Source organism: Talpa europaea (assembly GCF_964194135.1).
Source record: "Talpa europaea genome assembly, chromosome: 7".
Lineage (NCBI taxonomy): Eukaryota > Metazoa > Chordata > Mammalia > Eulipotyphla > Talpidae > Talpa > Talpa europaea.
Window position 1 is genome coordinate 55,501,797 of NC_140074.1, and position 13,794 is coordinate 55,515,590.

Consider the following 13,794-nt stretch of genomic DNA (forward strand, 5'->3'; position numbering starts at 1 on the left):
TTTATATTTTTTTCATTCTATTCTATAATTTCTATTTGTTAGCATGAATATGTATAATTTTAAAATCCGGGGGGGAAACTAAATATTATTTTTTAAGGTAGCAATAGTAAAATAAAAGCTATCCAGAAGGATGTCCAACATTTTAACTTAGACTTCAGTGTAAAAGCAGAGCTGACAGTGGCACCTTAGCGTTCAAAAATCCCTGTCTTCTCTAGACTGTGTGCAAAGGCTTGAACTGATAGCACTTCACCCTCATACCCCTACTGAAATTATATTTTAAGGAAAAAGTGGCTAGAGTAATGAACTCAAAGGGAAAACATTCAAATTAAATCATCTCTTCCCCTATATAAATGCTAATTGTTTTAAACTTGACAAAGAGGATTGAATTTTTCTGATTCACAAATCCAGCAATAATTTTCCCCCTAAGATTCTCATTATAAGAAGGATTCCAGCCTTTGGATGTAAAATTTCACAGCTAAACTTACCCATTTTTATTCATTATAAGCCTTTTAAGTGTAGGCAGGGAAAGGAATCTACTGAACTAACAAATATGACCACCATTTTACAAAAATGAATGTAGATATATTAGTAACAAGTACTTAGATTTTCCCCTTTTTTTCATTTTTTCTCTCTATTCCTTTCCCTTCTTATAACATTTGCTATGGTATTACACTAAATTGAACAACAGTGCACATTTTAGTTCTCAAGAGAGATAATTCCCTGCATTCCTTTTCAGCAGTAACTACAAAAAAAGGAGTCATATGTTCAAAAGAATTTCATGAGGATCACTTCAGTTAAATTCTTTAATTCACAAACATACTTGAGTAAACACATTCTTATAAGTATAGTAACTTTAGTATTGAAAAGCAGTGAACAAGAAGCATTAAAATTTGATGAGGGGTTTTTTTGTTTGGTTGCCATATAGAAAGAAATCCAACTTTCCTTTTCTGAATAATTACTTATTTTAATTAAAGAAAAAGATCCAAACTTGCCAAGATTAGACTGTCTATTAGCACCTAAAATAGCCTGTCATCGAGAAACTATTTATTATGGGTTTTTCATCTGGGATCACATAGTGGCTCCATTATTACTTCTAATAAGAATTTAATTAAATTCCAAGCAAGTCTTATGCCATTTAGGTCAAGCCCAAGGATAGTAGGTAGCACCGGACATAACAGTAAGTAAACAGTTAATTCATGTAACACTAATTGCTGTAAATTAAGTGTGATCTAAATGAAGCATGAATATTTTAAATGCAGTTTCAAAGGTCACAATGTTTTATGGTTATAAGAACTGATACCCTGAGACCAACTTAATTTCAGCCTTTCTGCAAAATAGAAATTTCTTCTCTGTTTTGAAAGTCATTTAAATGTATCTTATCTCAAGAGACTTTATTTCATTCAATCAGTCCATTTCTACTTGCCTTCTGTACTTACAATTAAATGATATTCTAGGGGATTGTTATATTCATTCAACTTTTGACAAATAATTTGTTGGGTATCTACTACACACTAGGTACTGATTAAGATGTTAAGGACATATTAGTGAACTTCACAGATTTGCCCTCAGTGAGTTTATGTACTAGTGAGGATTTCAGACATTAAACAAAATAAGTTAATTGCAGTGTATCTTAGAAGATGAGTGTTATGGAGAAAAAGAATGTAGAGAAAGGAAATAGGGAGTTTGTGGAGGCAGATATGCAATTTCAAATGGGAAAGAAAAGGTTGTCATAGGATGAGAAAGAGACAGCATGGACTTCATAGGACAAGGACCATCTCAGGAAACCAGTGACACCTGGCCAGCTGCTAGGTGCAGCTCCATATGCTGATGCAGGAAGTTGAGTGTGGCCAGCTAGTCTGAAAGTAACTCGTGGTACCCAGGCATCTAACTTTAGTTTTGATACAAGAGGCTGGAACTATATAGGGAAAATATCAAAAGCAATATCAAAATATCAAAAGCCTATAGGCAGATGAAGCTATTTCTAGAATTCAGTAATAGGTACCAGAGTGGAAGTTCAGGAATGTAAATCAGGAAGAGAAAATCAGGATGGATGTTCCGGGAAAAAATGGAAACTCAAATTTTGGACCCCATGAGGAGCCCAGCCACTGGACTTTGCAACTAGGATGTTTGCTATTTCCTGCCTGGGACCAGGATGCAGAGCAAGGAGAGATACTGAAGCTGGAGCCTTAATTGGCCTAAAAGGCCTCTCCAAGGATCAAACTCTCTGTGGGTCTTAAGGAATTGTGCTGAGGCTGCTTTTAGTTGCTCTGCTCAGTGTAGAGAACACATCTGCTCCCCTTTAAGCGTCTCCCTCAATGAACCAGAGCATTACAAATCTGAATAAGATTCCTGGCCAGATCTCGATAGGCCACTCTATCAGGAGAAAATTTATTTAGTCCTATGAGAGTCTAGGGACCCTTTTCCGAGGGCTCTCTCTAGCACCCATGTTTAGACTGGTTGTCACTTTCCCTAGCATTTTGCAGATTGGCTAATCTGTTACTGAAAGACTAGCAGGAGTGAGAGAGGAGCCAGACATTTGAGAGAAATCACTGAGGAGCTGTCCTGAGAAAGGAGTAAAGAAGATACTTGTGTTGAGATAAAAACCATGTTATCAGGAAATTATGCAATTTTATGCTCTTAGGAAGTATAAATGTATTTGTTCTCTCATTTGTAAACATATTTGGGGAATTTTCTAGTTGATTACCCTCATCTTTATTATTATCCTTTATCTCCCTTACCATGATGAATAATTATAATAATGACACATAAGGTTTTTTTTTTCAAAATTCACCAGTTCATCATATTGTATAAGGTGTTTTTTAAATATAAAGTATGATTAACATATAGAGTTAAATATTTGTTTGAGGCAGTTAGAATGACAGGATTCTTGTCTTGTCCCCCTTTTTTTAAATTAATTTTATAATGAACTTATTTAAAATACTGAGGCTATCTGCTTACCTCAGATATAAAAATAATAGCAACTAGTATCTGTAGAGTTCATAATTTACACAATATAATTTAGAACTATTTCCATGATTTGGGTAATAGCCCTGTGATATAAAGTAACTTAGATTCAGATAATTGATTTAAATAAAATCTCTGCTTAGCTTTTAGGATTAAAATCATGCCATCGAGACAAAGAACCCTGTTAACCTATGGTATCTTTGCAACCTCTATTGGAAAAAGAGACCATGATAATTCTGAGAACCCTTGAAATTAACTCTCCAAGAAACGTCTATTTAAAGAATAAGATAATATTTGTTGGATGCAAATCAATTTGCACTGATGGCGTTTGAATTATACTTTTAAAAACGTTAGATTCATTGCCAAAGTGATGAGAAAAGTGCCTTGTGACATATGACATGACTTAAGTGCCTGTGACATATCATAGGTATTTTATCATATTCTTGTTGGAAAATCGTTGGCTGAAGAACTGAGAAATTCCTGTTCTGTTGTGACAAGTGCAATAAGTGCATTTCATTGGAGGCATGACTTACATCCTTGCCTCTTCCCAGTGTGTGTGTATGTGTGTGTGTGTGTGTGTGTGTGTGTTGTCAAGCATCCAGAACTGAAGTGCTTTTTTTCATGACCTGATGCCTAAATAGAAACCTGGGTTATGAATAGGAGTGTGGATTTAGAGCAGTACCACTTGGTCTCTAAGCTTAACTCTTCTACTTCCTGGCTGTGGTCAAGTTAATTGAGCTCTCTGTGCTCCCAGATTCCTCATTTGTGACATGTGGAAATAATAATACTTTCTATCTCTTCAAAAAACTAAAAATATCAATTCCATTCAATCCAGTTATCCCACTTCTGCATTTTTGCCCCTAAATTACAAAAGCACTAATTCAGAGATATATACACCCCTATGTTTTACAACAGCCACACTCTGGAAACAACCTAAGTGCCCATCAGCAGATAGTTGGATAAAGAAGATGTGAGATACACAGACTCCCATCACAGAATGGAATACAATTCAGCTGTAATAAAAAATGAGATTCTGCCATTTGCAAAAACATGGATGGGCCTAGAGAGCATTGTGCTTGCTGAAATAAGTCCAATAGAGAAAGTCAAGTACTGTATGATTTCACTCATATGTGGCATATACAAAAATGTAACAAACAAATGAACTATATGAAACAAAAATAAACTTCTAAAGACCAAAAGGGAAGAAGGAATAGGAGTAGATATATTAAATGAAAGGAGTCAATTGTATGGTGAAAGATAGAATCAGATTTTTAGTGTAAGTTTAATATAATCTATATAGAGATGTTGATTTATAATGACACACACCTAAAACATAATGCAATTAAAAATAAAGAAATAATAGTGTCTACCTCATAGAGTTGTGGTAAGGATTAAGTAAACTAATATTTCAAAGCATTGAGGATAATACTTAATACTAAGCACAGTATCTGGGTTATTATTAGTTTTATTATCATTATTATTTATTACCTAGTATCCATGGCAGGCTTATTCAAACACCTCATCAGCTCAGTACATCCTTGATGAACATGGTAACCACAGATAAAAGCATTCATTAGGAAACTTCTAGTTTCAATAAAGCAGGATAAAGAGAATTCACCCTACCATCTTTTCTTAAACAATTGTTTCCTGAATGAATGGTCTTCCCAGCTAAATTGAGGACACATGCAATAGCTAAATAACTTTCTCCAGTGAGAAAGTTTTTCGCTGAGGATCTTGATGTGACAAAAGAAAAGGCAAAAAGGAACTGTCTTCATTTCTTTGTCTCTTATATTCCATTGGATGAAAGGTCTTATCTGGAATTAAGAGCTGGTGAATGAGTCAGGATGGACTTTGAGGAAATTGAGCATAAGAATTCCTGAGATGTGTCCCTTCTTCTGTCACAAACAGTGAGGTGAACCCAGACCAAGTGTATGTACGTCTTAGAGTGAGATAAAGTGTTCATCAATTTCCCCATTGAAACAAAGACCAGGAACTGAGAGCAGGGTAAATTTTCTTGTATCTTAAAGATCATGGTGGAAAAACTACCGCAAAAGGTTCACAAAGCTGCCTAATGTTTTGAAAATGAAAAAAAATGTCCAAGTGGTCTTTGTATCACATGCACAGAGAACTTTCATTCTCTCATTGCATTGTTTTGCCACACACAGAAAAACAAGCTGCTCTTGTTTAGAAATGTTTGATAAGAGGTTGAGAACATACATTGAGGAAGGAGCAGGATTCCTCTCCTTTTCAGAATATTATTATGTACTTTACCCAGATAAATTGTTCTTGTGTCTTTTTTACTATCCTTTTCTGTTTTAAGTTCTGTGTGTTAGTTTTTCCACATGAAATGTGGAAATCCACACCTTCATGTGTCCATGTGTTAATATTTAAAATGCAACAATTGCAACTTTCCAAATCAGAAATGGGTACACTTCTTTCATGCACAAAGATGTGATATAACCCATCAGCGTTCCCCAAGGTTATTATGCATCCCAGATGTCCCTGGTAAAGACTTGTCCCGTGTACATCTTGGCTCATACTCCAATTTAATGTTCTTTTTTCATTCCTGCCACATTGAAAATGGAGAATGCTTTCATTTCCAAATTATTATTTGTAAGTTTACTCACTCATGAGACATTTATAAAGTCCCCGTTTTCAGTTGTTCTCTTTAGATGCCTTGCACTGTGCTAGATTTTGTGAAGTTTTTATAAAACAAGAGATATGGTCCCTACAACTTGCATGCTATATGGTTTGATGTCAACTTTATGTCCAGTAGAACCAGGGATGTAAGATACTAACATAAGTTAGAAAATTTGGACAAGTTCCTATGCTCTTTGATCCTTTTCAGCTAATCTCTGCGATTTCTTCCGTAATTCATTCATTGATTCTACAGATACCTATTAAGTGTTGACTATGTGTCTGTCTTGGGGTGTCCGGGATACAGTGTTAAACATAAATAGAGATATCCTCTGCCCCTAAGAGCTTGTATATTCTATAGATCTAATGGAAGAGATGGACATTATTGAATAATAGCACAAATATCAAATTCCCCTTCAACATTGCTAACATGGGCATCTGTTGTCTGATACCATGTCAGATGTGAAACTTCTCTAAAAGGCTCCTGAGCTGCACCCCAAGAGGCACAAGACACACTTCAACTGGATTTTCAAAACCCATTCTGGAGATTTCTAGTACCCTGCCCCTGGAGTTTGACAACCAGCAGGAGACAGGGAGCAGGGACATGCTTGTGTGGCCTGTCCAAGCAGGGGCTGTTTCCTCCTTGGTTGACATCCTCCCCTGTTCTCCTGTTGATTTTAGAAACTCAGGGGTCTCGTCCTCCAGACCATGGCTCTTGGTCTTCCCATGCAAGTCTTTTAAGATTTCCAAACAAAGAAATGACAATAACATGTCTTTGTCTTAAGCGCATAGCTCTGGCAAATCAAAAGCACTTTACTTTTAGACTTTTTTGTCTGATATAAATTCATTGAGAAATCTAATTAGCTCCCCTGAAGCAAGGAACACCACTAATGGAACAGAGCCAGCAGATAAATAGAGCCAGCTAGGGAGGCTTACAGAAATTACACATGTATCTGTTAAAATCAAAAATATGATCTCACTTAAAGAATTTAGGATCAAGGAAAGATCTATAGATATTTTTTAAGCATCTCCTTCAAACCAGACCATGTAATACAGACCGCTGTGTCCCACCTGACTCTGAGGACAAAAGTATCTATTTTTAGCTTTTGTGGCTTATAAAATATACGCAAGGAGCTCAGAGCTAAGTAAAAGAAGAAAGACTGAAGTTTCTCACAAAAGTCCTGTATGATCAGCGTTATCTGTGAATCACCCTGGGGCCCAACCACCCTTTGTCGGCATGGTCTGTGCCCGAAGGTGGACTCCTGGGCTGCCTCAGTGCCCTCCTGAAGTCAGGGTAAATGCACCAGAATGAAATGTTAGGAAAGCACTTGCTTGGGAAGCCATCAGGGAATGCAGACACCTTCCAGAAGGGGCAGAAAGCAACTTTCAGCTATGCCCACCGTAGGGCAGGGGAGAGCTGCCCATCACAGATTCAATGGCCACAGAACTGGCACTTCAGACACCAGCCCAAGGATCCCAGAAATCCTCTTTCTCACAAAGAGCAAGCCCTCCATTTCTGCAAGCACTTGCGACAAATAAAATGCCAGAGGAAAGTGCCGTCACCCTCCCCTTTTCAAATCATAAATTACCCAAGTTTCCTGGAATGCCATGTCTAGATAGACTTATTGCCCCTTGAAGAGGCCAGAAGTCTAGTCTTTGAGGATCTGACTTGATGATGTACCATTCAGACTTTTAGAACCTGGGGGTGAAAATTGCCTCAAGTGAGCAATGTTGCCCCTCCCCGCGGTCAGCCCTGTGCTGAGCTGGCGGATGCTATTAAAAGAACTAATTCTCATTGTGATAAAGGCGTCTTGGCAAAGCCACAAAAAGGAAAATTATAGCAATTAATACAGATCAAAATGAAAACCGAATGAAGGTTTCAGCCAAACTTGTCTTTACTTCTGTGATAATGGATTAACTTTCGGAAGCTGAAATCAGCACAATTTGCAGATTTAGGACTCTAGATGTGGGCGACAAAATTGCGTAGGAATTGAATTGAAATAATAGCAGACCCTTGACATCTACAACTAAGGGTGCCTATCACACTTGCCAACTTCTCCCATAAATGAGCTGCATTGGATAAGGTTTGAGCCCCCCAAGCTGCTTGTGTGTACCTTAGCTGTGCAGAGCTTCTCTTGACATATTGAACAGACCAGAGCCCACATGTAATCAATAAATGATTGTACAGACTTTGAAAGTATTCACAATGAAGCACTTCTAACAAATTCTGTTTATCCATGTTCAAGCTTATTGGGGCTAATCACATGAAATTTACCAGAAAACAGGTAAGATGCAAGAAGCGGAGCCTGCCCGCAGGGCTTATAGCCAGCCAGTCACAGAAGTGTGGTAGGAAGAATACCCGTCCCTCTCGAAAATGCCCAGGCTCTACTCCTGGGGAAGTGCTGATATGTCACCTTACATGATTAAAGGGAATTTGTAGGTACAATTAAAGTAAGTTTCTTGGGGTGATCTTGAATTAACCAGATGGATCCAGTATAATGAAAGAGTCCTTACAAGAGGGAAGCGAGGGAGGCAGAGACAGGGAGGGGACCATGGAAACAGATCATAATGGGGAGGTTGTGGAAGAAGACCACAAGTCAAGGGATGGAGGCAGCTTCTAGAAGATGGAGAAAGGCAATGAGTGACTTCTACCCTGGAGCTTCCAGAAATATGGCCCTGCCAGAACTTTGGTTTTTAGCCCAGTGAAACCTATTTTGGACTTCTGACCTCTATAACTGTAAGAAGATAAATTCATGTTGTTTTAAGCCCCTGGTATGTGGTAATTATTGCAGCAATAACAGAAAACCAATATGGGCAACTGCTTTCATCTTTGTGTTCCCAGCGTTCTCACAGCAAGTTCAATCAGATTTCTGGAATGATCTTTTTTTCATATTTCTTTTTAGAGGCAATTTCCAACAACCTCCATTCACTCTCACCTGCCATATTATAGGTAACCCCTAGGACATGATGTGTTTGCAAACAGGACCAGGGAGAAAGTATTTTCATTAGATGGGGAAAAAAAACTGACTTTCTATGACTACTCAAGACCAGGCACAATCATGGGTTTTTGCACACATCTTATTTCATCTATCCTACCAATTTCAGAGATTTCACACACCCCACCTACTTTGTGACTGCGGGTACCAAGATTCAGAGCAACTAAACAGCTGATAATGTGAATGAATCACAAAGGCAGGACTGGAGCCCAGGTTTATAAGAACTCCTAAATGCATATTCTTTCCATGGGAACATGCTTCTAATTTACTTACACAGAACAATAAATTGCTTACAGCAGAAGGTCTGCATCAATTTGGAAAATACAGCATTTTAGGAAGCAGGCACTGCTCCTTGGAAAAATAAAGGGACAACTGTATACAGGGAGGACTATTTGACAGGTCGTGGCAGGTTCTCGCTGTCCTGTTTTCTCCCAGGGACAAAACCAATCAACGATGTCTGTTGACAACCCTAATTATTTTAAATCTCCTTACAGGGGTATTTGCGTTTGGACTTTTTGCTACTGACATTTTTGTAAATGCCGGACAAGTGGTCACAGGGCACCTGACACCATACTTCCTGACGGTATGCAAGCCGAACTACACCAGCACAGACTGCCGAGCGCACCAGCAGTTCATCAGCAATGGCAACATTTGCACCGGAGACCTAGAAGTGATAGAAAAGGCCCGGAGATCCTTTCCCTCCAAACACGCTGCTCTGAGCATTTACTCCGCCTTATATGCCACTGTGAGTCTTGCTGTCTCCCCCAAACAAGTTTTGTCTGGGATATGTCTCTGCCCACTTCAACCCCTCTGTCCCCACTGTCACTTATACTGATTTTTAAAGTCATGTGGCAACATGTTTCTCCTGTACTATATGAGACTGTTGTGCACCCCCACCCCACATTATCCCAGTGTAAATCCTAAGCCACTACAGGATATTAATTCTGGAAAGAATATTAATAATCACTTAGTCAAAGCCTCCCAGAAGCTGAGTTCCATAGTATAGCTGAGAACAAAGTTGGAGCTGGCACCCAGACTTTGGCATAGTGCCTGGGACTCTCTCCCTGCCCACGACAGCATTCTTTGCCAAAGTTGTGGCTGGTTTCAGAACACACACTCCTCACACCTGCCTACAAGTTTGCAGGTGTGGGCTTTATGTGAAGGGCAGTCCCATCGGTGCAGCAGATGAGGATGAAGGCACAGCTTTCCTCAGCTCCTTCTCCATAACTTTGGCAGGAAAGATGACTGATCCTACAAGCCCCCCAGTGCCCAAAAGTTCACTTCTCACTGCTCTCAAATCACATGGGTTTTGCACCCCACCCCACTCCATGGAGTATAATGTTCTCTTTAACTGGTTTTGTCCTCATCACAGAGAAAATCTAAAACATGTCTCATCTCTTAAAATGTAAGAAGAAACTAAATATCCCTCTTATTTTCCTACTCCTTATCGCATTCATTTGGAATTGAGCCAATTCTATTTTTTGCATTTTGAATTTACTCTTTAATAGCATCCATTTTGCAAAAAACCTATCACACCATCTTTTGGCCCCTGCTTCCTTAGAACCAAAAGTCCCGAAGGATATGGATATCATACTCCTTTACCTGTGGAAGAGCACCTGTTGGTCAAAAACACCCTGTTTTCTTTACTTCAACTCATTTTTTAAAATTAATTAATTAATTAATTTATTTATTTATACAAGCACTGAGTACAGTCAGAAGTGCGGGAGGGTGAGAGAATTCACCAGAGCCAGAGTGGGGAGCAGAGTAGGCAGAAGGACCGAAGTACACTGCTGAGGGGAGCAGCGGGCAGCAGGAGAGGTCTGCATGCCATGTGGGACCCTCCTCCGGTGGCCGGGGAGCATCCGGGGATTGAACCGGCGCTGCAGAGGCTGCAGACAGCTTCGCAACCCAGCGCTCAACCGCTGCGCCACCGGGGAGGCCCTACTTCAACTCATTTTAAATTCAGAGTATCACTAGTCTGGTGGCCCTCAATGAAAGGTGAGAGAAGGAGAAGCAGAGGAAAGACCCCCTTTAAACCATCCATTTTTGTTGTTTTTAATCTTTTTGATGTGGGCCATTCTCACCGGTGTGAGGTGGTATTTCATTGTGGTTTTGATTTGCTTCTCCCTGATGATGAGTGATGATGAACATTTTTTCATGTGCCTACTGGCCATCTGAATGTCTTCTTTGGAGAAGTGTCTATTTATCTCTTCTGCCCATTTCTTAATTGGGATGATTGTTGATTGTTGTTGAGTTCTACAATGGAATACTACTCAGTGATCAAAAAGGATAAACTCATGTCATTTGTGGCAACATGGATAAAACTGGAAGGGATTATCCTAAGTGAAATAAGCCAGAAAGAAAAGATAAACACTGGAAAATGGTTTCACTTATCTGTGGGATATAGAGAAACCAAACGAAAGATCAGAAAGACAAACTGTAAAACCAACCCTTGAGAGCTGATCATAGACCTGAAGCCTCCAGAAAGGAAGATAAACAGGGAGGGGAGGAAAAAGGCCTATGCTAAAGGATTATGGGTGATTTGGTGCTGGGAGAACTATGGTGAACGCACCAGAGGGAAGAAATTCTTTATTGTGAAAAAAATGAACAAGGATTTAAAATAATAGAGTTCAATAAAAAAAATTAAACCATAAACAATCCATTCTTCCCAGAGATTCTGAGTGCACCATTGCCTGCCCCCCCAGGGGGGCATGTTTCAGTCCCCCCATAGTGCGAGTAACAGGGCTCTCCAAAGAGAGGCTGCCCCTGAGAGAAGTGTCCCTGCCATCTCCCTGAATATGTACATCCAGGGTGGAAAAAAGGTGACTGACCACAGGTCTGATCTATCTATACAGTTTAAAATAAATTGCTGAATATTCTTTTTAAAACAATGCTTCCTTTGTGTCCCATTTACAAGATCACATTTATAGGAGCAATTTGTCAACCACCAACTATCCAAAATAAGTTTTCTAGTTATTCCTTTTGGATCTGCTCCTTAATAAATACATGATAGAAATCATGTCAGTTGCTACCACATTAAGAAACATGAACATAAATATATAGAAACCTCAATTTACAAAACAGATCAATTGTAGCTTGGTAAGACTCCTTCACTTTACAAAAAGGGAAAAAAATACGATGCCAACTAGTTTTTAAACAAAGCAGTCCTCACAGGCGTTGAACCTATTTTCCAATCTGTAAAATATTGATTTGTCCTAAGTTATCAGAACAAAAGTTATGTGAAGCAATGTACTCTTACGCCTTTTTCTGTGTTTTTATCAGGCACAAGTCATTGCTTTGTAAAATGAATTTTTGCACCACCATTCTAAAAACAAATCCGTTGCTTGAAGTGCCATCTCATCAAATGAGAGATAAATTTTCTTTGGGGAAGAAAGAAGTAACTGTAATCAGCTCTCTCAGAATAGATGCTGCCATAACACATGTTTTCAAGGATTCAGATATAATCCAATTCAAGTCATGCCCTACAGACAGGCTATAATCAGTTAAACCCTGATACAAAATTCCCATTGTGCAAACATTTTATGAGCTCCTATTATATGTTAAGTGCTTTCAGAAATTACTGAACAAGGATTTCTTAAGTACTAGTTAATATTGTGAGGAATACTAACTAACCAGAAGGTGTAATAATATGCTCTAATTTCTGTATCTTTGATCTAACAGTTTTGTAGGACATCTGTTACATATATAAAAATGAATCCCATCTTCCTGTATTCACACCAGTGTTGAAGCATCATTCTAGGAAATTAACCATCTCTATTATGAGATTGTAAAATGCATCTATTTTAAATTGTATGTGCTTAGGCCATACAAATGCATTATGGATTCTAAATATCAACATACTATTTTTCAAGGTTGCAAACTCATTTATCGCCGATATTAACGAAATAATGAACGATAGATTGATAGTGCCCTCTAGTGGTTCCTTATAATCTCACAAAAAGTGACCTAACCCCTTTCTTATCTGAAAGAGGCAGATTTTTCTAACTCTAGGTCATCAGAGACACTTGATAACTGAGCCTAGGAAACTTCAGAGTCTTATCCAGCTCCTGAAAATGAAATAATAGCAGCCTAACTCTTACGCTTAGGTGAAACAAATTGTATCATCCTTTACTTAGTCCCAACCTGTTATAAGTTGTAGGACACAGAAAAGTGTAGTGTTTTAGAACATGCTAGAGTAAATGAATGGATAGAACTGATCACAGATGCCCCAAAGAATATGGGATTCAACTTTCCAACACATCTGAAACCTATTCATGTGACACTGGTTTGGAAGTTCTAACCCAATCAGCTGATTAGTCAATGCTTGTATTCATTGTCTGAAAACATGAATAGTGTTCCACAGTTCACTTAGAACTATGGAGAATGCAAAAAGTAAAATGTTCAATAACTACTTACGTGATCTTCTCCATAAAATTCATCTCAAAGATGGCTTATTTGGTACCTGGGACTCTTACCTGAATTTCCTAATAACCTGAATTCTTCAATTGGCTACAGAGAAACCAAGTGTTCTCATGTCACTATAATGCACATCTGGTCACTGTTGTGGTTGCACTAGTTTCCCACCCTAATTCTTTACAAAGTAGCTAGTGAAATTGTTCAACAACTTGGTGTGGCTGCTTTGGTGCAAACCTCTGTGTGTTTGCATGCACATGTGTGTGCATAAACCTTACGAGGAGGCTCCCAGTCACTCCCTGGTCTCTGTCCTGTGCCAGATGTACATCACAAGCACAATCAAGACGAAGAGCAGTCGACTGGCCAAGCCAGTGCTGTGCCTCGGGACCCTCTGCACAGCCTTCCTGACGGGCCTCAACCGGGTCTCTGAATATCGGAACCACTGCTCCGACGTGATTGCAGGCTTCATCCTGGGCACTGCTGTGGCCCTGTTTCTGGTAGGTCAGCTTCCCTCTTTCCAGCTTTTTCTTTCTTTGACAGGCTGCCCAAGAGCATGCAGAGTCAACACTCCCAGGCTTCACAGTCCAAGTTCACTCCTCTTGCCCCAGACTTGTGAGTTGCAGTTTTTCTCCAAGTATTATATATCCTTGTGGGCAAAAATGATTTCTAAAGCACCCTCTCTTTCACAAATGTGATTGCAGAGTCCTTCTTGGAGCCAGAAAAAGGATTATCCTGGGAGGACAGTTTATTCTACTTCCTTCAACCCTGGGCTGGTATTGGGGCC

General features: G+C 39.1%; 1 protein-coding gene across 1 annotated transcript in view; it reads left to right on the plus strand.

Annotated features, from left to right (window-relative positions):
- PLPPR1 (phospholipid phosphatase related 1) overlaps positions 1–13,794 on the plus strand; it is a gene marked incomplete at both ends in the record, with an annotated part of 95,502 nt that overhangs the window by 71,225 nt on the left and 10,483 nt on the right. Inside the window, 2 exons of the mRNA XM_084236138.1 lie at positions 9,092–9,342; positions 13,331–13,507. Of these exons, the coding sequence (XP_084092264.1) occupies positions 9,092–9,342; positions 13,331–13,507 (428 nt within the window). The remainder of the gene's footprint in view (positions 1–9,091; positions 9,343–13,330; positions 13,508–13,794) is intronic.